General features: G+C 43.6%; 1 protein-coding gene across 3 annotated transcripts; it reads left to right on the forward strand.

Moving 5' to 3' along the window:
* Nucleotides 1-1,240: 1,240 nt before the first annotated feature.
* TAC1 (tachykinin precursor 1) lies at nucleotides 1,241-26,834 on the forward strand. Of its 3 annotated transcripts, none has more exons than XM_079948200.1 (6): nucleotides 1,241-1,503; nucleotides 5,920-6,191; nucleotides 13,973-14,069; nucleotides 15,748-15,771; nucleotides 20,488-20,541; nucleotides 26,517-26,834. In XM_079948200.1, exons 2-6 carry the CDS (start codon nucleotides 6,069-6,071, stop codon nucleotides 26,564-26,566), a joined length of 348 nt encoding a protein of 115 aa, XP_079804326.1. In that variant the 5' UTR covers nucleotides 1,241-1,503; nucleotides 5,920-6,068; the 3' UTR covers nucleotides 26,567-26,834. The 3 variants fall into 3 exon arrangements, with proteins under 3 accessions (XP_079804326.1, XP_079804325.1, XP_079804327.1); XM_079948199.1 differs by lacking the exon at nucleotides 1,241-1,503 and adding an exon at nucleotides 5,567-5,697; XM_079948201.1 differs by lacking the exons at nucleotides 1,241-1,503; nucleotides 20,488-20,541 and adding an exon at nucleotides 5,570-5,697.

Below are 26,834 nucleotides of genomic sequence, written 5' to 3' on the forward strand. Positions count from 1 at the left end.
TCAAGCATGTCCATATCACTACTCATGCTTAATAGGAAGTAAGATCCACTGTGTTTAGTGGGGCTTCCCCACTAAACCTACCCATGGTACTAGTAAAGGTAAAGGGACCTCTGACCATTAGGTCCACTCGTGACCGACTCTGGGGTTGCGGTGCTCATCTCACTTTACTGGCCAAGGGAGCCGGTGTACAGCTTCCGGGTCATGTGACCAGCATGACTAAGCCACTTCTGGCGAACCAGAGCAGCGCACGGAAACGCCGTTTACCTTCCTGCCGGAGTGGTACCTATTTATCTACTTGCACTTTGACATGCTTTCGAACTGCTAGGTTGGCAGGAGCAGGGACTGAGCAATGGGAGCTCACCCCGTCGCAGGAATTTGAACCGCCGACATTCTGATCAGCAAGTCCTAGGCTCTGTGGTTTAACCCACAGTGCCACCCACGTCCCTAGCACCCGTGGTACTACCCCTCCCCTAACACCCCACACATTCCATGATATATTCTTCTGAATACTCGTGGCTGGAAACCACAGAAGAGGAGAGTGGTTTTCTGCTTAGGTCTTGTTTATGAGCTTCCCTTAGGCACCAGGTTGGCAAAGAAGAAGAAGAAGAAGAAGAAGAAGAAGAAGAAGAAGAAGAAGTTGTTTTATTTATACCCCGCCCTCCCCAGCCAAGACCAGGCTCAGGGCGGCTAACACCAGGTATAAAAACAATTGATTAAAATACAACTTAAAAACAAGATTAAAATACAACATTAAAATGCAGCCTCATTTCAGTAGAAACTCAAATCAAAAACTTTGGGGGGATGAAAACGTCAAATCTTCACCAAGGCCAACTATCCAGACTGGTCCTACGTGGGCCAGAAAAAAACCAGGGAAGTCCCCAAATAGGAGTTCCATCACAGAAGGAGAAAGGAAAAAGGAAAGAGAGGAAGGGGATCAAGTTGATTCCAAGCCAAAGGCCAGGTATAACAACTCTGTCTTAAAGGAATACTATTTTCTCATACATGCCTTTTCTTTTTAAAAATGGTTAGCAGCAAGTGCCAAACTTTGAATGAAATGGCTTGTCTAGAGGAGAATATTCAACATCCTGACAATGCGCCTACTGGGAAAGAGCCAAGGTTAAATGAGCACAATCATGCCTAAGTAACCTTGAATCTATTTAACAAAACAGCTCCAAGATCTGTTAAGGGAACTTAAGTTGTTATTCAAATGGAATGTCGTAACTCACGCGGGGCTGTCATCCTGGGGAGGGGATGTAGATCACAATCAACCTTCTCTGTCACAACGAATGTTCGCTTTACATTCACACACAAAATGAGATCCACCATGCCAAAAAAGCTGTTGTCACTGAGAGTGAATTCACACGTGGACACATTTATCACTGTGTTAGATGGCCACCACTGATTAAACAAGGCAGAGGGAAAGTTCAGGTGCCCTGACACCACTTTGGACTATGCTTTCCATTGGAGGCAATTCATGTATTCAGCTGCAAATCACTGAGTAATGTGTGTGGATGTGTACATCAGCCTTGAGCTACATTTTACTTTATATGCTCTTCTTATTTTACATTTATTTAACATCAACAGTGTGCAAGTGCTCTCTCTCCTCGTAGTAATAATAATAAGAATAGTAATAATAATTTCTTAATTGTACACAGTGCTTTTTTCTGGGAGTACCAGCACCTTTCCCCCACAAATGTTAAAAGTGTGGCATTTATTAGGATGACTTCATGGTGATCACCAGCACCTTTTTTCCTTAAAAAAGCACTGTTTGTACCCCACCCATCTGACTGGGTTGCCCTAGCCACTCTGGGCGGCTTCCAACACAGGATACCCCAGACATTTGCTTGAAAAAGGTCAGTGAGATTTAGGGGTTAGAGCAGCCTTAGTCCCCAGATGTTTTTGAACTACAACTCCCATCACCCCTAGTTAGCAAGGCCAGAGCTCAGAGCTGATGGGAGTTGTAGTCCAACAACATCTGGGGTCCCACAGGTTGAGAACCACTAGGTTAGAGTGTCAGATTATGTTCTGACTGAGCTTTCAAAGGTATGATGCTTCTGACTATCAACTGCTGGGAATCCAAAATGGGGAGAGTGCCACTGCATTCATGTCTTAGGAGCTTCCCTTGGTTACCTGGTTGGCTGGACTTTGATGAGCCACCCATCCAATCCAACAGGGCTCTTTTTATGTTCTTCTGTCCCTTAGAGAAGACCCTGGTGGGAAAAAAGGACCATCATGGAAGGAGGCTGGAGATGATTCAGGCATATTGTTATGCACAAATAAATGTTCATTAGCAGACTGAATGTAATTTTCTATGATAAATCCAGCCACAGGGAACATGGCACAGGAGTGCCTTTTGAGATGCAAACCACAGGAATATAATATGAGAGGTTTTATAGACAAACAGGGCAAAACTGTTCCAGATTGAACCACTTTAGCTGGGGTTGGGGGTTGCATGCCTGAACGTATATCTATTGTTGCATGCCACTCCAATCTCTGAGTGGGGTTCCGGGTGCCTGCCGAGGGTTTATGATTCCTCTGGTAAATGAGGCATAGTGGAGACTGTGGTGTCTTTATAATATATGGTTTATTTCCACCTATATACAACCTGAGCCTACAATGGACGGGCTCACAGCGTAAACACCCCAAAAGGGCCTTGTTTCTCCCATAGCTGCAACCTTGGATTCAAACAGAAATCAAACATTGCTCTCGAATATTGCTCTCCCTCTCTTTCTCCATATTGCTTCTTTCCTTGCTAGGTCACATCACTGCTCCTGTTAACTCTAAACTCTGGTTTTATCTGTTGAGGGAGGGGCCCCCACATATTTGCTGTCTCACACCGAGCCCCTTAAACACCCTTAATGTCTCATCGTCCACCCAGGCTATCACCTGCCAGTGAGAACTGTTTGACAGCAGAAGTTGGGGACTCTCCTTCCTTTAAGGTTTTAAGCAGAGGTAGGATGGCCATCTGTCATCTATGCTTTAGCTGAGATTTCTGCATTGCAGGGGGTTGGACTAGATGACCCTTGGGGTTCCTTCCAACTCTATGATTCTATGAGCTCACCAGGAGGCTAGCCTGGCTGTTCCAAGAGTTAGGAATTTTGATTAAATTCTAACACCTGCTGGATCCAGTGATTAGAGTGGGCTGGCACCCAGGTTAAGACCCCAAACTATATTTTAAAGCTCCCTGAGCATAAAAATTAGAAAAGGACGCTAATATATATTTCTCCCGGGCAGCGAATCTGCAAACGTCTCTAAAGCATGTGCAAAACTATTCAAGGATCAGAATAGGTGCTCCTGAATACAAAGTGAGCAGGAACTTTCTGTCCAGAATATTTTTTTTCTTCCCACATGAGAGTAAAGATTTCTCCTAATTGTTCTGTTTTGTTCAAATAATCCTCTCTTGCCACTAATCACACCCTGAGCCATTAAGTGGAAATTACTGTCAAGACAACTTTCTTTCTAGCCGCAAAGAGAATAAAAAGGAATGGGGGAATCTACAGGTAAAGGCAAGTAGACCAGTTCAGTTTCCATCACGCTGCTACCACCTGCCAGAAAACTTTTTGGATGAGTACCTGATATCATGTCTGACTTAGAGGTTGAATCAAATGAGGGTTATTTTCTGTCCATCATCAATCAGCAGGGTAAAAACACAAAAGAATAAAATACATGGGTTATTTTTTAAAAAATAACCACAACAACAAAGTACACAGAGCTAAAATCTTATGATGAGTTTTGTAAACTGGCCAAGAAAGTTCATCAAACTAAGATGGATTGATCATTCCCTCTAACAGCCAACTCCAGTGGCTGAGTGCCTATCAGTCTGGAATCATATGGTTCCCCTTGAAAATAAGGTTGCTTTTAGAGACATGTGTATAGCAGGGGTGGCTCACCTGTGATCTTCCAGATATTGTTGTATTCTCATTATCCCTGACTATTGGTCTGACTGGGGCTGATGGGAGTTAATCTAAGCAGCTATACTTCATGTTCATTTATTTCATTTCATTTACAGTGGTACCTCGGGTTACAGACGCTTCAGGTTACAGACTCCACTAACCCAGAAATAGTACCTCAGGTTAAGAACTTTGCTTCAGGATGAGAACAGAAATCACGCAGCAGTGGCACGGCAGCAGTGGGAGGCCCCATTAGCTAAAGTGGTGCTTCGGGTTAAGAACAGTTTCAGGTTAAGAATGGACCTCCAGAACAAATTAAGTTCTAAACCCGAGGTACCACTGTATTAAATTCCTTCATCTGAGGATCCCCCCGGGGGGGTTACAATATAAAAAGGGGGGAAGGTACATAACATAGTCACAAACAGAAACAATAACCCCCACAGCATTTCATTAGCAGTAACTGGGAATTGCAATGGCTGCAATATTAGGTCTTGGATTGCACTGTTGCACAAGCAGAATTTAAAAGATATTGCCCACTGAATTCACCTTTCTGGATCAGCAGAAACAGAGGAAAGCCTTTCTCCTTCAGACAAGATTATCTCTTTGTTCCTGAGGTAGCCGTTACTGATTACAGTAGAGGAACCTAAACTTGGATCCTGCCCTAGCACCAAGATCCTAACATGAGATCTTGAAATGACACTAGATGGATTCATTCTGCAGCTCCACTCCCCTGGCTTCTAACCAAGTAGGTCAAAGTTTTCTATATTCCTCATTACCCATATAACATGAGTGAGAGCCATTCATATCCTTCAAAGTGCCAAAATATATGAAATCTAAGTACCACAATGCAATTGGGTTGTGCCTTGATGTACAACTGGGCAGGAGACAGAGCAGACTTCCTTCTCACTGCAGTTCAAGTTCTGAAGCAAAGGTGGGGGGCGGGTGTTGAAACAGGGACGTTAGCAATCCTACTGCCTAGCAAATGAATGTCCTTGTCCATCTCTGTGGCATTTAGCAACTGAGCCTGGAAATAGTACATGATGGAGAAAGCAAGGGAAAAGTTTGCAGACCAGCAACCCAAGATTGATTTCTCTGCATCTGCATTATCAATGGCATAAGCATTTCGTGCAGCCAAGTCACACAGCTTGTGCAATCATTTGCAAATTTGATGTCTCTATCTATCTATCCATCTATCTATCTATCTATCTATCTATCTATCATCTATCATCTCCTGATCTAGCGGTTTATTTAGGGCTTTGTAAAGAAGTCATCCTTCCACTCCTTGAAGCGAGGCCTTGAGGCCCCTCATCTTCAAACCAAGCAGGGCCTGGCATCCAAAAACATCTTCACAAAGTCACCTCGGATGAGTCACTGAGATCTGCTTTGATGATTCATCGGGGGCCTCCTGGGACAATGGCACAAGAGGCATCTTGGGGAGGCCTGGAAGGAGAGGGCTCCTTCCTACGTAGATACAAACCCCATATTGCATCATCTGGAAAAACCACACGGAAGACGGCTCTCTGTGTGCGGACTCTCAAGTAGGGGGCCACCCCCCAAAAGAAGGAAGGAAGGAAGCGAGCGAGCCCTGAGGTGACTGGATGCTGATCCGTCTCCATCACGCCTTGGGGTGGCCTATGCGGGTGGGGTCTTCTCATGTGACTCACATGATAAATACCAGGGAGCAATTAGGCTGAGGCAGAGGAAGCTCTCTGGCCCTCCCCACCGCCAGGAATATAAAGTGGAGAGGCTTGGCTTGGTGTGCATTCATTGAGCCCCACACCCAGGAAAGCAGCAGCGTCCTCTCTCAGTAAGTGCCCTCTCCCTGCTTCAGCGTTGGCTCCTTGCCTTCGGCATCACTTGCATCCAGGTTCCTGCATCTCTCCGCAGCATCCAGCGGGAGGACCAGCCGCCTTTGCTTTCTTTTCATCTCGTCTAGGCTGAGATGCGCTGGCAAGGAGGGGAAAGCCTGTATTCAACACACGCCCACCCCTCACTTTTCTCTCTCTCTGTCTCTGTCTCTTTGCTACAGCTTCTCAGAACTTTTCAGCAGCCGTAGGGCGAGAGGAGGGGACGACGGTCCGGGCTTTTCCTCGACGGCATCCTCTCCACCTCCTGCCGTCCCCACCAAGGGTTCCTCGGGCTGCTCCTCGACGTGGAGGAAAGCGGGCGGCGGCGACGATGAAATTCCTGGCGGTTTTGACCGTGCTGTTCCTAGTCGCGGCTCAAGCCTTTGCGGAAGAGCTGGGAGACAACGAGGAGCTGAATTACTGGTCGGACTGGTCCGATGGCGACCAAAACAAGGTGAGCGAAAGATGCTTTTCAAGCCCCGACGGCTAAGTCCGGTGGTGGCTTTTTTTCGACGGTGGCGCACGGGCGGTGGGGCGTTACTGGGATCGTGCTGGTTTTTGCTGTTGAGTTTGAACTGGTTCTAAAACCAGAGATCACGTCTGGGGAAAGTCCTGGACTTCACGGGTGCACAGCGATTTTCTCCGGGGGGTGTCTGTGTGTGTGTGTTTATTAGACAGTGAGAGGGAGGCAAATCCACAGAGTTGGTTTTTTTCTCAAAACCCTCGTCTGTCCATGCAACTTGCCAACATGTTTCTCCCCAGCAAAGGAATTCACAGCGTCGTCGGATAAACTGCGGTTCTGTGGATGCCCCGTTAAAGATTAGAAGCAAAGGAGACCGAGAGAGAAAGATGTATTTTTTTCATCGCTAGCTATACTCAGAGCAGATCCCTTAAAAGTAACGGGCATGGCTCCCGTATGTACATTAATTTCAACGGATCTACTCTGAGTAGGGCTTAGTTGGACGCCACCCAGTGCTCTTGCTTCTTATTTCTTCTTTCATATTAAGGCTGCCGTCCTTTCCTTGCAAACGGTCAAGCCCCGATGAACGCAGGTGGGGTTTATGCATCGGACAGCGCCGCAAAACTGCAATCCGATGCACGCTTAATCTGAGAGTAAATCCGAGCCAAGAGGGTGGGAGTTTACTTCGGAGTTAGGCGTGTTTTAGATCCGGCTGGCTGCGCAGCCAGAGCTGAGAAAATGGGAAATTTTTATTCGTTTCGGACACCGAAGATGCAGTGTGTTTTATAAGAACTCCTATACCATCCTAGTGGAACTTAACTTCTGAGGGGATTGCACTGGGAAGCGGGGCGCAGGGGTCATTTGGAGTTTGATCCTTAAAAATTCCCATTTCTTTCCCTGCCAGACCCCACCAGAGATAATAGATAACAAAGTTGAGAGGCTACTTCTTTGAGATTTGAACTTCCTTCCTCACCCTCCCAAGACTGGTTACATTAGCTCATGGGGCAAAAGTGTCACACAGGTTCCAGGTATAGGGTAGAGGGATAGAAATACATCAGGTTACAGATGCTTCAGGTTACAGGCACTTCAGGTTACAGACTCCACTAACCCAGAAATAGTACCCCAGGTTAAGAACTTTACCTCAGGATGAGAACTTTACCTCAGGTTAAGAACTTTACCTCAGAATGAGAACAGAAATCGTGCGGTGGCGGTTGCAGCGGCAGCGGGAGGTCCCACTAGCTAAAGTGGTGTCTCAGGTTAAGAACAGTTTCGGGTTAAGAACAGACCTCCAGAACAAATTAAGTTCTTAACCAGAGGTACCACTGTAGAGAAAAGTCAGCTCTAAAGCACTCCTGTACTGTGGAATAACATTTCTGTCAAGCTCCACAGGTGCCCACTATCTTTACTTCTAGAAAGATGCATTTGCTCCAACAGCCTTTCCCAGCCAGATAGGTGGGTCTTTGCCCTTAGTGTCTATTTTGTATTGCGTTACTTTTGTACTAAATGTATTGGTTGGTTGTGTGTTTGTGTTTCACTGTTTTTTGCTGCTTTTATTGTGCATCACCTTGGGGCGATTGCTTGGAAGGCAAATAATAAATTATTATTGAGAATAATAACAACAGCTCTACCGGGTAGTGCCTGAATATAGGGATAAGAATCTGTGGGTCTCCCAGGTGCTATTCAGTTTCCTTATCTGCAAGCCACCTGCATGCCAAGGTTAGAGTGCATTCCCCACATTCAAGGTTGCCTGCAACAGCAGGATGTGGGAAAACACAGTATCTAGACCAGGGTAGACAGAGGTTGCTGAACTCCAAATCCCACCATCCTCAATCATTGGTCTTCTGGCTGGAGCTGATGGGAGTTGGAGTCCCAACAGGATCTGTCGGGCACCACATTGACTATTCCTGATCTAGACTATGCTGGTAGCACGGTGCCCATAAAATGGAAAGATGCTTCGGAGCCTATGAAGCATGTGTCCTCCTGCAACAGTTCCTGGTCTTGCTTCCAACTTTGCACCAGAAAATATGAAGCAGGAGGCTTCTGGGCAGACATGCATCCAAATTATTTAAAGACTCCAAGGTCCTTTCCATCCTTTCAGGTCAATTCCATCCATGCCCTGCTCTGTTTCAGATTGGAGTTGTGGCAGTGGTGGTTTTCTCTTGCCGTCATTTCTCCCTTCTTTTTTCCAGTACTGGATACAACATCAGTCTTTGGGGGTCTTTAAGGGTGATGGGAGGCAATGACGAGGATTCTTCTCTATCTGCATACTGATGGGCAGCTATTCACTAACGCACTAACACAAACAACAGCAAAGTGCTCCTGAACTGTAATGCAAATTATAATGGGATGAGAAATAGGGAGTGATTACCAGTGGGCACAGGATAAAAGAGGAAAATATCAAGGGCAAGCTATATCTTTCTTAATAAATACAATATGTAGGCTGAGCTGCAACTGTCAGTTTCTCTGAACTATGTTGTTTTACCTTGTCATACTGGGGTTCTGTGAAAACTTCCATAGCAATGGAATTTTCAAATATTTTTTGGCATGTGTATACAGGATTCCAGTAGGGTTCATTACCATAAAATCAATCATCAAAAAGCTGCATCTAACAATTAAGCTAGTGTTGGATAACATCCACGAATCCTCACTGTGTGTTATCCCCATTCTGAGTAAACATAAGGAAGGCTACCTTACATTCGTCTGCATGCCATTCCCTACTAACAACCAACTGATTAATAAACTTAGAACGAACTGTCTGGTAGCAGGGGCAGTGCAAAAGAACATGCGCAACTGATTCTATTTGTCTCTGCCCACAGTAACAATGGATATAGGCAATAGGTGCAATGGGGTCTTAAGTTGCTCTGCAGCGCTGCTCTCCAAAGGCATGCTTCTTAAGCAAATAATGTGAGATTGTGTGAGATTTTGTCAGTTTCAAGACTTCCTCTGCAGTTTGCTCAAATAATACAGTTTTAGAATGTGAAATTGGGTGCATCCGTACCACATATCACTCCAGAGTTCCCCACCCTGCAAAATGCAATGAGGTGGGATCTGGACTGAACGCCAGGGTTTGCTTGCTATTTGTTCCCCAGTGGTTTAGAACAGGGAAATTGAATCTCTTTTACCTCCCTACAATGGGGGGGGGGGGTTAGAAACCTAGCTCAGTTGGTAGAGCATGGGTTGTGGGTTCGAGCCCCACATTGGGCAAAAGATTCCTGTGTTGCAGGAGGCTGGACTAGATGACTCTCGTGGTCCCTTCCAACTCTACAATTCTATGATTCTATGTGACTTTCCAGGCATTGTTGTACTACTACTCCCATCATCTCTGACCATTGCCCATGCTGGCTGGAGTTGGAGTCCAGCAACATCTGGAGAGCCACAGCTTCCTCACCCATGGAATAAGACCATCTTCTGCTAGTTGGCTAGGTTGCTTGGGCTTGACAGGGAAGAAGGCACCAACACAGAATTTAAGACTCAGAATCATACTTCAGTTTAGTGTCATACATGCTAGTCTCTAATTTTTGTTAGACTCTGACCTCTTAGTGATGGGTTTTTTTTAGTGCTGATGAGGAAATGCTACGGATTCTGCTACACCTTGAGTAAATGCCTGCTAATTTCAGGGCAGCAAAAGTACATCATTATTACATAGTCATCAAAAATAATGATGAGTAAAGATAAAGATTAAAAGTTGATGGGGGGGGAGGAGTAAAAGGTCGTCTCCCAAAGATTTGGAGAGATGGAGCTCCTAGAGAGACATAGCATCCTTAATCCTCAATTATCTTTTTCCTAAACTAGCCAACACACATTCAAATGTTATCATATTTAAAGTGAACTTACACACCAAGTGATTGCTGAAACAACCACCACAGACCAGATACAACAGCTTTCATATCATACCCCACAAAACCTTAAGTATGGGGATCAATAGAATCAGCTGATAGACATCAAGTGACAGTTGACTGAGGGATGAGAAATCAAGCAATGTGCATGTATGGAGCCAGCCGGCTTCATCCTGACCAAAAGCCACCTGGGTTGATTAGAAATGGTTGGGCAGCACAACTGAGCAGAAATAGATTGTTGTTAGGTCTTGTTCTGAACCACTAACAACACCTTGTGATGTCTGAAGGCTTAAAGAAGAAGTTTTAAGTTAATTTGAAGCAAGAGACAGTCTATCTATTCCTTCGGTTCTCTCTGTCTCAACATCCACTTTTAAAATTTGGTGGATGATCAAAACTGATCATGGACTTTAGAATTTTATACTAACTGCAGCATTCAACTTTCTGAGAATCTTGAATTTTAAGAAATTCTCTGTCTAGTCTGGTTTGTTTGTTTGTTTGTTTGTTTGTTTGTTTGTTTGTTTATATCCCACCATTTCTCCCATAAGACCACAGTCTACACTGACAGACAGACAGGTTTTCAATATAACCTCAGCAGTTAGTGGGTGCCTAAGGGTTTGACACATTACCAGTGGCTGGAGGAAGAAAGTCTTTGTTGTTGTGCCCCTCTCCATAAAATAATTAACAAGTGTGACTTGCCATGAAGTGTTGCAGTGTGCTGTGTGTCAGGGCTGGCCCCCATCACCAGGCAGAGTGAGCTGGCTGCCTGAAAAGTGGGAAGCAGTGGCAAGATGCTGGAAAACAGAGCTGTGCATCCTGCACAGCTTGCCCAGTTGCCCCTCACCTGTCCTGCTCAGGTGCTGTTAGAAGGTGTGGTTCCATTGCCAGTGCTGAATAAGCTTCAGTCGCCAATATGTTTGCCTTTGGTACATGGAAAGGGAAGGGATGCTATTGTCTCATTTGCCTCAGGTAGCAAAACACCATGTGGATGAGCCCTGTGCTCACAGTTCTGGTCAGCCAGCCATGCCATTTCCCCTCGCTGTTCCATTCCATTCCCTCCCCTCTCCAACATTTGTTTGTTTTTCCTGTTTGGTTTTCTCCCAAATCAGTCAGCATACCAAGATGCTAATATTCAATCCACACTGGACTACTTTTGGAGTTTCTCATAATCTGAAAATCGTGGGGTTCCCCAGAGCCTGCTGTTACCTCCCTCTTGTGTACGGGTGGTACTATTTTGGCCACATGAACAGCGGCACTCTCCTCTGAACTTTGGGAATAGAGGGAGTCGTGCTAAAATAAGCAAATTGTTTTTAATAAATTAAAAAAATAGCGACATTGGGATCATTGTGGGACAGAATGCTGTGTTGGTGTTGATTTTATTTATTTATTTATTTATTTATTTATTTATTTAAGTGTTAATACATGCCTAACCACTGCGTATGAGAAGTAACGCAAATCTAAATTGTGGGTTGAGTGCCGCATGTGAGTCACACCTAAGTTCCAGCACTTGCTTTGAATTGATTGATTTGGGGAACATCTGGATTAATTGTGAAAAAAGCTCCTCTGTGCATGTCTAGAGTGCCTCTCCCAAAACCCCGAGCAGCAATATATTTTGGTTTCAGGCTAGAAAACACGCTACGTCCAGCATGCTCCTACTTTTTAAAAACCGAAGACCCAGCAGGGATGGTTTTGTGTATATTTGGTGTTCAGTGGTGAGCCTTGTTGCATGTGAGCTCACACAGAAGAACATAGGAAGCTGCCTCGTTTAGACTAGAGCATCTCAAAGTGGGGTGGGGGTGCTTCAGAGTTTGATTCAGTGCCATGGGAGTTGTTATGTAGTCTCCCCCATGCTGTTTAACATCTATATGAAGCCTCTGGGAGCTGCCATCAGAAAATCTGGAGTGCATTGCCATCAATATACAGGTGACACCCAGCATTATCTATCTGCTCCAACTGAACGAAGAGAGAAAGTTGAGGTGTTAGACCAATGCTTGCAGGCAGTGATGGGTCAGATATGGGCCAGCAAACTGAAGCTGAATCTTGAAAAGACAGAGGTGTTACGTGTTATAAGTTCTGAGTCCTTACATTTGGGAAGTGGCCTGCCCTGGAAGGGGCAAGTTTGCAGTTTGGGGTATATTTTTCTGGATTCAACAGTGTCACTGAAGCCTCAGGTGGCCTCAGTGCCTTTTTCCAGCTCTGGTTGGTTCGCCAGCTACAGCCCCCTTTGGATAGAAATGACTGGACCGCAGGACTCTATGGTCTGGTAACTTCCAAACTGGATCATTGTAATGTGCTCTACGTGGGGCTGCTCTTGAAAGATGACTTGGAAACTTCAACGGGTCCAAAATTCAGCAGCTGGATTACTGGCTAGTATACCCTTCAGATTTCATATAACACTATTTTGAAAACAGTTGCACTGGTTGCCAGTTCGTTTTCAGGCCCAGTTCAAGGGGTCCACATTAACTGAGACGACTCAGGTCTCAAATGCCTGGAAAATGGCCTCCTTCCCTGCAGACCCTCTCAGGTGCTAAAATCAGCAGAGGGAGCCCTCTTGGTGGTGGGGCGGTGGCCCTAGAGAGGGCATTCTCTAAGGCTGCCCCTAAATTGTGGGGGTGCCTCCCCACAGCGCTGTATCTGGCACCTTCATTATACAGATTTTGGTAAACACTGAAGATGCACCTCTTTACCTCTGGGTTTTGACACTTGAAATGCATATTTTTGGGACCACTTTATTTCTGTATTTTAAAGTTAATTTAAACTGTTTTTAATATTGTGTTTTAACTGCCCTGGGACCCTGAGGTGAAGGACTGGTAATGAATAGTAATCATCATCATCATAGTAATGTCTACAATGGTTGACAGCAGCTTTCTAGAGTTCAAGTTCCTAGCAACCCTTAAACTACAGGGACCAGAATTCTTCAAAGGAAAGAATGTACTTTTAACATGCTTTAATGTGCACAAGTCTTGACTGCCAACAGCTTCTGTCCAGGAAACATGTTTTCTGTATCGTCCATTGTATGTTGGGCTCAGCTTTTGGCCCAGCATAACCAAACTTCCTAAATATAAAACAGTGGTGGCTTTTATGTGTCCCGTGTGACAGTGGATCGAGTTTAAATCCACATGACATGGGAATATGAAAGCTCCATTGCTTACCACACCCATTTAATTTCCCTTCCATGTCAACTCTCACATTTGCACCTGCCACAAACAGTGCCAGAAAGGTTCAAAAGCACACATAAGCTTCTCATGTGAAAGCTCCTTAAGAGAACTATTAGCACATCCCATAATGAATGCATCCCCATAGGGCCAAACCACATGTGACTCACCTGATGTTCTAATGCAAATTTAAAGTGTGCTGCAAATTTAAAACAATGCAACGCTGTGTGGTGATAAGGATAATGATGCTAATAGTTGGATATTTTCATGAGATTCTAAATTTAGATGAAACACTGGAGCACTGGAGGAAATTGCACCTTTCACTTCCAAACATACACATTCCTCTGATCTAAATTGTCCATCCTTGTTCTTATGTTAGCCTCTTCACACCTGTTTCAAAATGCTCATCACAGATCTTCAGCATCAGGTGTAGTTTGCCCCTAGCTTTGGGATTTTCTGACTTTGTATTTCCACTGCCCCCTCGTGGCCTCCTTGTGACAGAACATAGGGTAACTTGATTCCAGATTGGATTTTGATTGGAGTTCTGTTTGGATTCTGTTTGGTTCATAATCTGGCCCTAGAGGAAAAGACATTTTCCTTTGCAACAGGATCATTTCTCCCTGGAGACTTTGGGAAAAGGCAGACAAGAAAAGGGAGGAAACCAAGGCACCATATGCTGAGTGATAATACGTCCAGACTGAAGGGCTTCTTTTTTTGTTCACCCAACATTGCGCTGTCAGTATTGCACACAGAGTGCTCCGCTAATGATACAATATCTCTGTTTCAGGAGGAGTTGCCTTTACCCTTCGAGCACTTCCTCCAGAGAATTGCCAGGCGACCAAGACCTCAGCAATTCTACGGCTTAATGGGCAAACGAGATTCTGGTGAGAACCCTTTTCTGAACTCACTCTTTCATGCAGCTCACTTGATTTATATGCAAGATGATTTCAGCTAAAACTGTCGGCTCTTTTACCAGAATTGTTTAAACTTCCCTTTCTTTGGAATCAGTTTAAAATTAAAAGCCACCGCAACTAACATTTAGCAGTTGGACACAACGCATTTAGCAAAACACCAAAACGTTTACATTCCCATCCTGAAAAGTCCCATGGAAATAAACGCCCCCGCTGCATGCAATCAAAGTATTTTCTAGTGCTGGGCTAAAGAATTTTACCCAGTGATTCTTCATCATTTGGAAATATGGAGTTAATCTTGGAGGAGGGAGGAAAATCCAAATAGCATTGGGGTCTCTGCAGTAGCAGGACCACCTCACCTCCTCAACTGGCAGACAGGGATGTCCAATGAAACCTAACTGCCTCTAACCTAAACTAACCACCAAAACCCAACCATTGCTACATAAGTTGAGGGTTAGGGTTGCAGCCTCACTGTGCATAATATCAAGGCAGGCCATGGTGAGGAGCCTCAAACTCAGATGCTGAATGCAGCCCTCCAGCTCAGGCCACACCCCTCCCCCAGGCCACACCCCCTCACCAGCCACACCTCTCCTCAGGCCACACCCCTCACCAGCCCTGCTTCCCATCCTTCTTGAGAGTTTTTGCCTGACTAAAATATGTCTTTGAGCTTTGAGAATGCCCTTTGCTTGCCTGAATGGACAGAGAGGGGTACATACAAAGTATCTAACTGTATAAAGGTTAAATATGCATTTCTTCTTCTTCATTTTTAAAGAAACGAATTGTTATTGGTTTTTAAACAAATACAAGAACCGTTAAACGCTTTTCCAGCAGTACATCTAATGGTGTATGTTCTATCCATGGACTCTAAACAGAAACTTACACATTCAGTGTTCAAACATATAACTTAACGTGACCTCTCCACTGAGAATATTGAGCTGTTGGAATAACAAGGTCTTGATTTTGATCATTAATATGATTAAAGAAAGGGGCCCATGTTTCTTGGAAGGTGTCTCTGTTCGTTATATCTTTAATTGTCCTCCTGTGTCTGGTGAGACGCTCAGACACTGCTGTATCCCAGATATTACTTTCTCATATGTTCAGGGGTATTTCAGTCTGGTTCTTCCGTTGTTGAGCTATCGCTAACCAATATACATTTCTTCTTCCATCCACTCATGTCTCTGTCCCCCTCCACCACTTACATACAGCCTCTGGGAGTTACCCAGAAGGAAAGTTGGTCCTCAGGTAAAAAGATCTCTCCCCACCCACCAATGCACACACACTCACACACAGAGTAGTTGCAACAATACCAGTGAATCTGCTAAATTACACTGCATATAAAACCAGCAGTTAACAAAATCCATTTCATTTTATTGCTGTATTTTGCATCCGGAACATCCCTGATTTATTGTGGAAGTTGGGGAATGCATAAAGGCATGTTATTTTTTTAAAGGAAGCTCGTGCAGGAAGCAATCCTGGTGTATTGTGCCTGTATTGAAAAGTGTTTCGTGGCCATGAATTATTCGGAAAATAATCAGTGCATTAACTGCAATGTAACACTACTGAGCTGGTGCTAAACGCTTTTGTTCTGCGACACAATGAAATGCCATCTCTACTACTTCAGCTAATTGTTTCTTTTTTTATTGTTTTCCAGGATACAGTCCTCTCTCCCATAAAAGTAAGTTAATGCTGGTTTTTCTGGAAATAATGCTGATTCCTTCCCCTACAATAATTGCCCAGTGTGCCCTTTCCGGCTGATTTCAATGCAACTGATATCCAGGACTGCAAGTTTCCACCTGTTTCTTATTGCTTCCAAACCTGAAACAGGGAAATGCCTATGTACATTCTGGGGCTTCATGTTAACAAAAGCTGCTCTGTGATTGTACAGGGGACTTCGTGGAATTGCAAACAATATAATTCACGGATAATTTTTGCCAACTGGAGGGAATCAGGTGATCACTGCGTGGCTCCAATCTGACTCTTAAGTGGGAGTCAGCACTTCTTAACACAGTGGCACTTCCTTCTAAGTAAACACACATAGGGTTGCTCTGAATTTCCATTGTGGCAACAGCTTGCTTACTCAGAAGTAAGTCCAAATGAGCCCAGTGGGGTTTACTCCCAAGTAAGAGGGGTGAGAGTCCAGCTTTGGTTCCCCTGAAGGCAACATGAATTCATACTAACTTTTGATTTCAATGGGACCTAGCCATGACTATCTACTATTGATAGGGGCACAAATGTCCCCCAGTGTGTCATTGGATCACGGCCACTTTGTGAAAGTAATAACAGTATCACTTATAGTCAGGGCTGGTTATAGTAGGGCTGCCATATGTCCAGAATTTCCCTGACATAGCTGGGATTCATCTGCCAAAAATGGCTTCCGTGCAGAATTTTGAAAAGTGGCTACAATATCCAGGAAAACCTGGGGGGGGGGGGAGAAGGCAGCCCATATAGGAAGTGTTGGTTTTTTGGTGATTTCTGTAAAAAAAAAAAAAAAGGTAAAAACTTCATTCAGAGATTTTGCAAAACAAAAGAAAAAAAAACCCCTCAGCATCTTTGCCCCCCCCCCCAGTGTTCGGATTTTCACTTTTTGAAATCTGGCAACCCTAGCTTATGGTTATGCACAAAGGGCATGCATAGGCCCTCCAGAGGCTGTTGGACTACAATTCCCAACATCCTTGGCCACTGGCCATGCTGGCCGGGGCTGATGGGACTTGGAGTCCATCAACATCTGGAGGGCTACACACACAGACCCAGCTTAGCTGTGCAGCTAGGGCAGGCACAGGCAAACTCGGCCCTCCAGATGTTTTGAGACTACAACTCCCATCATCCCTAGCTAACAGGACCAGTGGTCAGGGATGATGGGAGTTGTAGTCCCAAAACATCTGGAGGGCCAAGTTTGCCTATGCCTGAGCTAGGGTGACCAGATGCAAAGAAAAGGGACAGGGCTCTAGCACCTTTAATAGTTATGTAGAAGAGGGAATTTTCCCAGATGTGGTTTGCATGACAAGGTACACCTGCTGAAGTTCAGGCTTCTACGCACAACTATTTAAGGTTCAGGAGCCCTGCTCACTTATGTACCTGACCACCCAACATGCAGCATTACTGACATTATTTCACCAGCACTCAGAAAGTTGTGGCTTTAACTCTGGGAACAGTAGCAAAACTTTAAATGTGCAAATCTACCCAGAGGTGAGAGTAAAACCAGGCCTCCTGACCTATGGTTGCTTTTTTCTTCTTCTTAAATCAATTTGGTTTAAGGTGCAATCGTAAACAGATTTACCTAGTAAAAGTGCAATTGAACTCAGTGAGACTAACTCCTGAGCAGAGGCGTAGGAAGGTCAGGTGGTACCCAGTGCGGAAAATTTCTTGTCACCCCCCTACACATTGATTTTTATTTTTATTTCTGCAGGAAAAAATGGTTTTACATTATTTCATATTTTCTTACAAAGTAATAATAATAATAATAATAAACTTTTATTTACCGTATTTTTCACTCTATAAGACGCACCAGACCACAAGATGCACCTAGTTTTTGGAGGAGGAAAACAAGAAAAAAAATATTCTGAATCTCAGAAGCCAGAACGGCAAGAGGGATCACTGTGCAGTGAAAGCAGCAATCCCTCTTGCTGTTCTGGCTTCTGTGATAGCTGCGTAGCCTGCATTCGCTCCATAAGATGCAGACACATTTCCCCTTACTCTTTAGGAGGGAAAAAGTGAGTCTTATAGAGCAAAAAATACGGTATATCCCACCCTCCACGGCCGAAGTCGGGCTCAGGGTGGCTAACATCAGATACATAGCACTGGTATAAAATCAAACAATAACTAAATTACCTCCTAAAAACATGTCAAAATCAAATTAAAGTCTAATTAGATGGCTTTCCACAGGTTTAGGGTTGGGAACAGTAAGTGCTCTACTGAATTGAAATTTCAGCCTTCATGACATAGGAAAACGGCCAAGTAAACAGTTATTTTTGTGGAGGAGGGTCAATATATTAACTGATATGCATGAAATTTCATATATAGCTATATAATGCCTAGTGTAGTAAGATAAGACTTTTGGAGCAGGCATTTTTTTTTTTTTTAAAAAATAATATTATGAACCACCCTAGTAGGGCAGTAATTGTTCCTTGCTAATTTGTCATCCCCCTCCATGATGGAACCTGGGGGAACCCGCCCCCCCCCCTTCCTACGCCCCTGCTCCTGAGTAGGTTTGCATGGGATTGCATTGTGATGCGAACTTCATAGCCCAAGGTCTGGGTTTTTTTAGAGTTTGCAGACATGTACACAAAATAGTACATTATTACTTCTGGAGTGGGGCTGTCTTGTTCTCTGAACATCTTGCAACCATAAATTATTGTTACAATTGTTAACACATTAATGCAACTGCACCAATAGTGATTTTGGGTCAAACAGTACAACTTTGCACATGTCTACTCAGAAGTAAGCCCCACTGTGGTCAATGGGACTTACTCCCAAGTAAGGGTTTATAGTATTACAGCCTAAATCTAATTCCAGCACTAGCTTGAACGTGTCATTTTATTTAGGTTGTTCCATGCGATACATTATATATAAGCCTAGGCAACAAAAACTGCAGGTTGCATTTTGTTAGAGAAAAAGCATATCAACAGAGAGAGATATTTTCCCCAAAACTGTCCAAAGCCATACAAATCCAAATGCTTTGATTTCAATAAGACCAATGCTAAGAGGGTTTTTTTTGGGGGGGAGGGGAGTTGTATTTTGCCACAAATTAATAAGACTCCTAGCCATCCGGGCTGGTGGCTATATTAAATCACCAGGATTACCCATTTGAATGACAATTAAAACTCTTCCAGCCAAAACTCATCTAGCTGTACTTAGTGGCTGCTTTCAAAATTATAGTGTGCTGAGCAAGGCTGTCTCAGCTTGGGAGACAAATCTTTTATATACACAGATGTCTGGCTTCTGAAAGCTTTGCCATTTGTTTTGTCTTGATCAATAGTTTTAACTAGACAAAACTCTTTCCAAAGGGGGAATTTATAGCTGCCACTCGGTTTTGGGGAATTAAAGAAGGGGGAAGTCTTAGGTCAAGTTAGCCTATTTCAGCTCTCTTCTTTCTGTAAGCAGTGGAGCCCAGGTGAGCCTTTACAATGTATGTTCCCTTTGGGAGGAAAAAGAAATAGAGACTTTTGGTGAGTAGATGCCAGAGCTTTGATCTAATCCAGCATCATTCTTCTGAAGCTTAGAAAGGAAGAAGGGGGCAGTGGCATGAAAGAAACACAAAGGAAAAACAGATAAGTTGAAAGAAACAGGTAGAGCAATAGCTGGCAAACAGAATGGACAGGAGAGGATACAGGTGACATCAGGAAGAGTGTGTGGAGGGGGAGTGAAAGATTCTGCCAGCATCTTCTACTTTGGGCTGGGAAAGTTGTCTGTGATGCACCTTGATTGCACATTTCTAGTAACCAGTCCTTTCTATAGCACTTCTCGGTGCACAGCCGGTGTAATGTACCTGCTGCCCTCCAGAAGTTACTTAACTATGACTCTCAATATTCTTGCAAAAGTGTCTTTCAGTTCAAGATAGTTTATTCAGTAGAGCATAAGACTAAACCTAGGGTCTTAGGGTCATGGGTTGGAGCCCAACTTTGGGCAAAAAGATTACTGCATTGCAGGAGGTTGGACTAGATGGCCCTTGTGATCCCTTCCAACTTGACAGATTCTATTATTTATCCTTGCAGCAATTCAATAAGAACAGCTACAATGAGGGTCACAATTTGCCCAAGGCCCTGCAGTAAACTTTGCAGTAAGCCCTGCTGCAAAGTCAAACTCAGTGCTCCGACCAGTTAGTGTGACGCTCTAAAATTCACTTTCCCTACACACGCCAAAGGATGTTAGCCTCGTCCTAAAAAAAAAGTATTTTTGCAAGGCAACATTTTCTTACAGAACTTAGTAAATGCACTCTAAAATGTGTCATCACCCCCTATTTGAGCTCATTGGACTGGGACTCTTGGCTACAAAAACCAAGGAACTGTAACTGAAGCTAGGCCCCAAGAAACCTCAAGGTATTTTAAAAGAAATAATTAAGCCACGATTCTTCCCAGCACATGTTCCATCATTAAAGACAGCTCAAGAACAACTGTAGCTTTCAACCGAGGCTGGTAGCTCAGTGACCACTATTTAACTGCTAATCCAAACCCATATTGAATGAATAAACATTGGCAATTATTTGAGCAGGACACAGAAGTAATAGATGAGGGGTACTCTTGTCTTTTCTTAAACTAAGACCTAGTGAGGTGCCACATTTAATCATTTGCAGTTTGTTTCTACTGTGTATTCACCATGAACACGCATTGCCACAAGAGAGAGAGAGAAAGCTGTATTTCAAATGTACTTAAACACCCCCAAATATATTTTTCAGGACATAAAACAGATTCATTTGTTGGACTCATGGGCAAAAGATCTTTAGATTCTGGTATGTATAAACTACAGCGAAGCCTGCAAGCACAACCTCTCTTACCTACTATTTTAAATAGTAATAATAATAAGTATGCTCATAACATATCCATCTTCACATAGGAAGTTGCCTCCCGTCATTGGCTCATCTTGCACCTGGAACCTGAGACTTCGTGCATGCCAAACCTGAGCTCTGCCATTGAGTTTCAGTGCCTCCCTCAGTCAAACAGCTCTTGGCTGAAGTAACAACCAGTTGCATATTTTTGGGTGGCAAAACTGCTTCGTGGAGGGGAAAGGCACCATGCCATATCTCCCCAGCCAAACCTATCTTCACATTAGCTGTCATTCTGTTGCTGATGGTTTATCAAGGCTTCATTTACCCACTGAAAATGTGATGTCTGCTAGTGGGTCCACAAGACATGTAATTACTGAATAACAGGAAAAAAAGAGACCATGGTTAGTTTAAATGTGCTCTATAGACTATTGAAAGGTTTTAAAGGAACACCCTCTGCTATTTTCTTAAGTGGCGTAGGAAACCAAACTGCCTAACATGCTTAGCAATTATTTAAGCTTGCGTTGCAAACTATTTTTCGGAAATTCCAATTGTGGGTTGCTTTATTTCCAACCCAGTAGCGTTCATCACTGCAATACAGTATTATGTCGGTACTCTGTTTAGTTTTACAAATTGCTATGAATCATGAGCAATTGAGTGTAGGGTTTATCTCTGGGTAGAGTAGCCATTAGATACTAAGGCACTTGCAAATACCAATTGACAGATTCAAGCTCGAGTTGAGATTCTGTTCCTATTGTGATCTGAAAATACAAGAAGTGCGAATAACCATGTTTTTAAAAAATATCTTATTACTTCAGAATTGCTGTAATGTATAGAATAATTTACAGCTATTTGCCTAAAGTGAGCATGAACAATAGATATTCATCACCACACTTGGAAACGGAAATATTCTAGCCTGGAAGATTAAGTTCCGATTTCAATCATCTCAGTATTCATTGTTCTTCTCTTCTACTCTGGTGTCACCCACAGAGCCTGAGTGGCTGAAGACAATGAAATATATAGATCTGATTGCAGAAATGAAAGAAGGACAGTAGGTCTTTCTTTGCTAGAGATATATACCAGAGTTTTATGTACAAAACCCCCCCTCTGATTGCATTTTGGTGTGCTGCAGAAAAACAAACCAAAAAATGGGAAGTCGTTTCTTTTTAAAGAGACATTTTCCACACTTTAGTTCAATCAAATGTTGACGCTAAAGTAGTACTGACATACCCTGTAATTTATTCACTTTAGAGCAATCCTTTTAAATTCAGTGGGGCTATTTCAAAGTGTCCGAGCAAGATTGTGACCTAGCTCCAAATTCACTGTGCAACACCAGGGCTCTGGGATTAGTCACCTACTGGAAATTATGTAACAGTAACCTGAAATTAAGAAGTCTCCTTTCTGAAAGATATTGTGTAGACATTAGAGATGACACCAGGGTTCCAGGCAGACGGACAGCTTTTGAGATATTTTGAGCTGTAAGGGAGTCAAGCAAGTCATTGCCTCCCAGTTTCCCAACTGGGAATATATGGTTTGTATAAACTACTGAGCATGCTCAATCCTTATTAGGTTTTTTTTTTTTTTTGTGAGGAAAGGGTAGCCTCATTTTGTTTTGCTCTTTTTTAAAAAAAGGTTTTGTACATCTGCCTTCCTTGGGGTTCACACAAGTATGTTGATACCTCGCTTCGCTTCTCCAGCGTCCAGTCCTGTCGACACTCAGCCACCTGAGTCTGCTGTTATACGGAATGACAGCACTGTGCAAACATTAGTAATCGCATAATATCATTTTCTTTGGGTGTATCTTCCTTTGTTAAATAAGCTCTCATTGAAAGGCTCTGCCTCTAGGAGAATTGAAGCAAGTCTATGGGGACTAGGCCTGTTCCAGACCATCCAAGTGTCCCTATTTTCCAGGGACAGTCCCTGATTTAGAGAAGCTGTCCCGGTTTCTAATTTGATCCCAGAATGTCCACTTTTCCTTAGCATCCCTATTTTCATGGAAGAAATGTTGGAGGGGAGTAATCTGACCTCTGAGCCACCTGAAGGCAGCCCTGTATAGGGAAGTTTTTCAAAGCTCAGTTGGTTGAGCATGAGACTTTTAATCACAGGGTCGTGGGTTCGATCCCACGTTAGGCAAAAAGATCCCTACATTTCAGGGGGTTGGACTAGATGATCCTTGTGGTCCCTTCCAACTCTATGATTTTGTGATTCTATGATTCAAATGTTTAATGTTTTGTTATGTTTTTTTATATATGCTGGAAGCTACTCAGAGTAGTTACGGTAGGGCAACCAAATCAGATAGACAGGGTATATATAGTATAATTACTATTATGGAATAGGTTGTCCTGTTTTCATCAGAGAAAAAATGGAGGGTGTGCTGTTCTAACTAAGAGGAAGGGCAGATAGAAACTCTGAATGCTTGTGTGGAGCTACTTTAAACTAAGTTACTGTGTGGGTCCATTTCATGCAGCAATGTCTTCCCTGACTGTAAGTATCCAGGTTCTCAGACAGAGGTCATTCCTATTGCCTACTATGTAATCCTTTATAAATGGAGATACATAGGATTGAATCTGGCAACTTTTGAAGGTATGCAAGTCAACTACTCTATCAGTGAGCTATGATCCCATGAACCTCTGAGCAGGCATTAATCTAGACTGAGGTCTTGGCCTATTGTTCAGCAAACCTGGTGACATTCTGCTGCTTCCTTATGCATTTAGGATTTCATGACTTCTTTTTAGAGTAGATGACTGGTAGAATCCATCAAGCAGCCAGGATGATACTGAGTTAGGAACATATCTTGTACAGGAAGGGGTTGTTCACAAGTCTTTGGGGTGGTCAAAGTTCTGGAAGTGATTTTTGCTACTAATATGTGGTGCCCTTCCCTTTTCACAGGTAGCTAAGATAATTTTTCAGCCTCTCTCGTCTCCTCAGTCTAGCCCCTCTGAGGCACCAGGGGAATGTAGCCGGCCTCTGTCACACTGCCTCATATGCCACCAGTTCTCCCAAGTCTTTCAGCCAGCCAGACCGCCTAGGCTTTGTGAGTCAGAGACACACTCCAGGCTTCAGGCCTGCCCTGAATATTTCCAGCTGACCCAATTGCATGGAGATCGTCAGCTGATGTCACAGGCAAATGAAGACTCAACATGCCACACTGAAAGATCGATTTCTTACAAACACGGAATGAGTATTATGCAGCGCATGTAGCAGTGCCAGTTCCACAGATCAGAGCGGTCATATAAAGTATACCAAGCACTTCGTTTGCTACACCCCCTCTAATTCCAACCTCTTAACATAATGAAGAGCAAGTTTAAACTACAGGCACCTTTTACTACAACTGCTTCCAGTTCTGTATATGTAATCTGTCGCAAGTGTGGATTAGAAAAGCCCCACTTGAAAAACCACTTTATCTCCAACTGTAAGAGCAAATGGGTGATTAAACTAAATCTTGAATGTACAGGCCCTGATGGAGCCCTGGTTCTTATCTTGCAGCAAATGCTGAAGGCAGGAGAATTCATGTTTAAGGAAAAGTGTGCCGGTGTGGACCTTTCTCTGCTTCCTTGGTTCAACTGACATTTTAAAAATCCACCCCATAATAGTGAAATTCAAATAGAAGGGGCAGAGAGAGCAGAGCAGTTGACTTCCACATTTAGCCTGTTGCATGCTGTGTTTTTTTCTCCTTCTCCTTATTGGATGATGTGAATTTTCACAGTAGCTGATGATATAAAAAGCTGGTGTGAAGGGGTCTTAGCTGCTCTTCCAACACCATAGGCAGGGCCACCTTCCCTATGAAGCAGGGTGAGGCAGCCGCCTCGGGCAGCAGACCTGGGTGGAGTGGCAGATCCACCTGCTGCCACCTCTGCTGCCTTCTCCTTCTCCACCACCATGCCTCCTCCTCTCATCCCAATGCTTCTCTCCACTTTCCCCTTTCATTCCAGTGTTGGTTTTCACTCCTCCCTCTCATCTCAACTGGCAGCAGAGGTGCCATTTTGTGGTTCACCTCAGGTGCCAAAATACCTTGGGCTGGCCTTGATCGTAGGGTATTGCAATGCTTCAGAATTTTTTGCTATCAGAAATGAGTGGCATCTCATTTGACATCTACGTTAACCAGTAAATGAGCAACTGTAGCCACAAATGAACAATTAAACACCTCACTTCATCCCAGCCCCAAACCAATGCTGGCTACTGTGCCACAGGGCATTTCTTGAATAAATGAGTCAGTGATGTTAGTTATAATGTGTCTAAGGATGGCGAATAAATTTGATTCTATTTGCATTTAAAGACAAACCTACCTAATTCACAAAGGGGCATATATTAGGAGAAATTCACATTTTTATGAGGACTGTTTAAAAAATCACAAACAGATATGGAAATCTGAAGAACTGAAGTGAATATTGGGGGGGGAGGGTGATAAATTGAAATTGAGAGATTTGCCCATCCCTAGTTAACTGCTTTCTTTCTGCTGCTTTCCTTAGTCTCTCTTATCTTTCCTCCTCAACATCCTGCACCAACAGTTCTTCGAAGGACTTCCACTTTCTTTCCTCACCATTCTGAGCCCCTCTTCTTTGCCAGCTTGTGCTCTAAAACCACTAGGAGCAGAAGACCAGGGGTGAAGACCCTGTAGGACCCTTGAGATGCTGTTGGATTCCAACTCCCATCAGCCTCAGTCAGCATGGCCAATAGTCAGGGATCATGGGAGTTGGAGGCCGACAGCATCTGGGGCCCACAGTTGGTATAGTAACCATGACTGATTTATAGGGAAATTAATGCACTGGCAAAGGCACACACTTCAATTGGGATGCACAAACGCAACTTGAGACCTACAGAGGAAACATCAGACAGGTGGGGAATGCAAAGCACAGTACATTTCACACATTGAAACCAAAACTATACTGGAAGGAAGGACACTCTTGGCTGCAAAACACCTGATCGCAACAGCCATGTGCACAGCTTTTTCCTGGTCTTGATCAACTGCCAGGGAGATTTGGGGCCAGGGAGGATGTCATAAATTCGGATGCTCTACCATGTTAAAAGTTAACAAGAATCTGCACAGAAAATAAACATGTGAGAGACTCCTGCTTTCTGTCCTGACAAGCTAGGGAATGCGCAGGAACATTTAACTTGTGGGAACATTCATTTGATCCTCCCACACATGTAATCTGATGTGGCTTAGCCCAGCAACAGGTACATGAGGCGAGGCTACCAACTGGGCTTCTTATTTAGCAGCTTAACATGAGCAGCCCTCATCCTTAAAGATATGTGCCAGTCCAAAAGTTATTGTAGCGAATGCTGTCAGCACTACTGTGGAGGGAAGGGATGAAAGGAGAGGCAGAAAGGTAATGTGAAACCTTAGGATGCCACCATTTTCTCTGGTTTTACTTTTTGGTACTTTTGGGCACAGAGGTAGAAGGTCCTATAGACTTAACTCCATATTCGGAATTGACAAGGCAGGATCTTGTGACTACAGCGTTCCTGACCAATGACTGCCTAGCCTCTGCTTCAATACCTCCATCAAAGGAGAGCCCACCCTTTCTCTTGTCAAACAAGTTCTTCTTATGTTCCTTTGTTCTCTTCTCCATGGTAAACATATGCAGCTCTTTCAACCATTTCTCATAAGCAGCCTCATACAGAGTCACAGTCAGTAATGTTCACACTGAGCAGCAGTGGTTTTGCCAGTCCTACCTAGAAGATGCTAGGGACTGAACCGGGGACCTTCTGCATGCAAATCAGATGTTCTGCTATGGACCCACAGTCCTTCTCCATCCTTCTTCAATGTCAATGGCTTCCTTAACATGTGGTACCCGAACTGGGCCTGGAAGTCCTATGCGGCTATAGTGGAATAAGCTTATGCTTCTAGACCGATTTACCATGATTCATACAATGTCTGATAGCTGAACGGCATTCAAATTAACATGTCATGCTTTGTTGTTGTTTTGTTTCCCTCCCAGGATCTTCTGAATGGAATGCAGCGCAGATGTACGAAAGGAGACGTAAATGAGACTTCCCTGTCCGTTATATGTTGAGATTTGTTTGTTTAAATGGCCAAGTTAGTGTAAAATAGAAGAGCCATTGCAAGGAATTATTTATTTAAGACTGGTCTTTCTTTTTTTAACGTTGTAAATTTAATTAAAAAAAAAAACACAATTATTTTCCCCCACCCCTTCCTATTGTGGCATTGATACATACAGTAAAGTGGTATGTGAAAGATGGATTCTACTATGGCGACTCCGTACGGAATAAAGAAATCCATGGTGTTTCACAACAAA

This window comes from Podarcis cretensis (genome assembly GCF_951804945.1).
Source record: "Podarcis cretensis genome assembly, chromosome: 12".
Lineage (NCBI taxonomy): Eukaryota > Metazoa > Chordata > Lepidosauria > Squamata > Lacertidae > Podarcis > Podarcis cretensis.

Excerpts from the sequence above, each read along its gene's own strand:
- TAC1 (XM_079948200.1), top strand. The coding sequence starts at position 6,069 with ATGAAATTCCTGGCGGTTTTGACCGTGCTGTTCCTAGTCGCGGCTCAA. Across the intron at positions 6,192-13,972 it reads CCGATGGCGACCAAAACAAG|GAGGAGTTGCCTTTACCCTT; the intron begins GTGAGCGAAAGA and ends TCTCTGTTTCAG. Across the intron at positions 15,772-20,487 it reads CAGTCCTCTCTCCCATAAAA|GACATAAAACAGATTCATTT; the intron begins GTAAGTTAATGC and ends TATATTTTTCAG.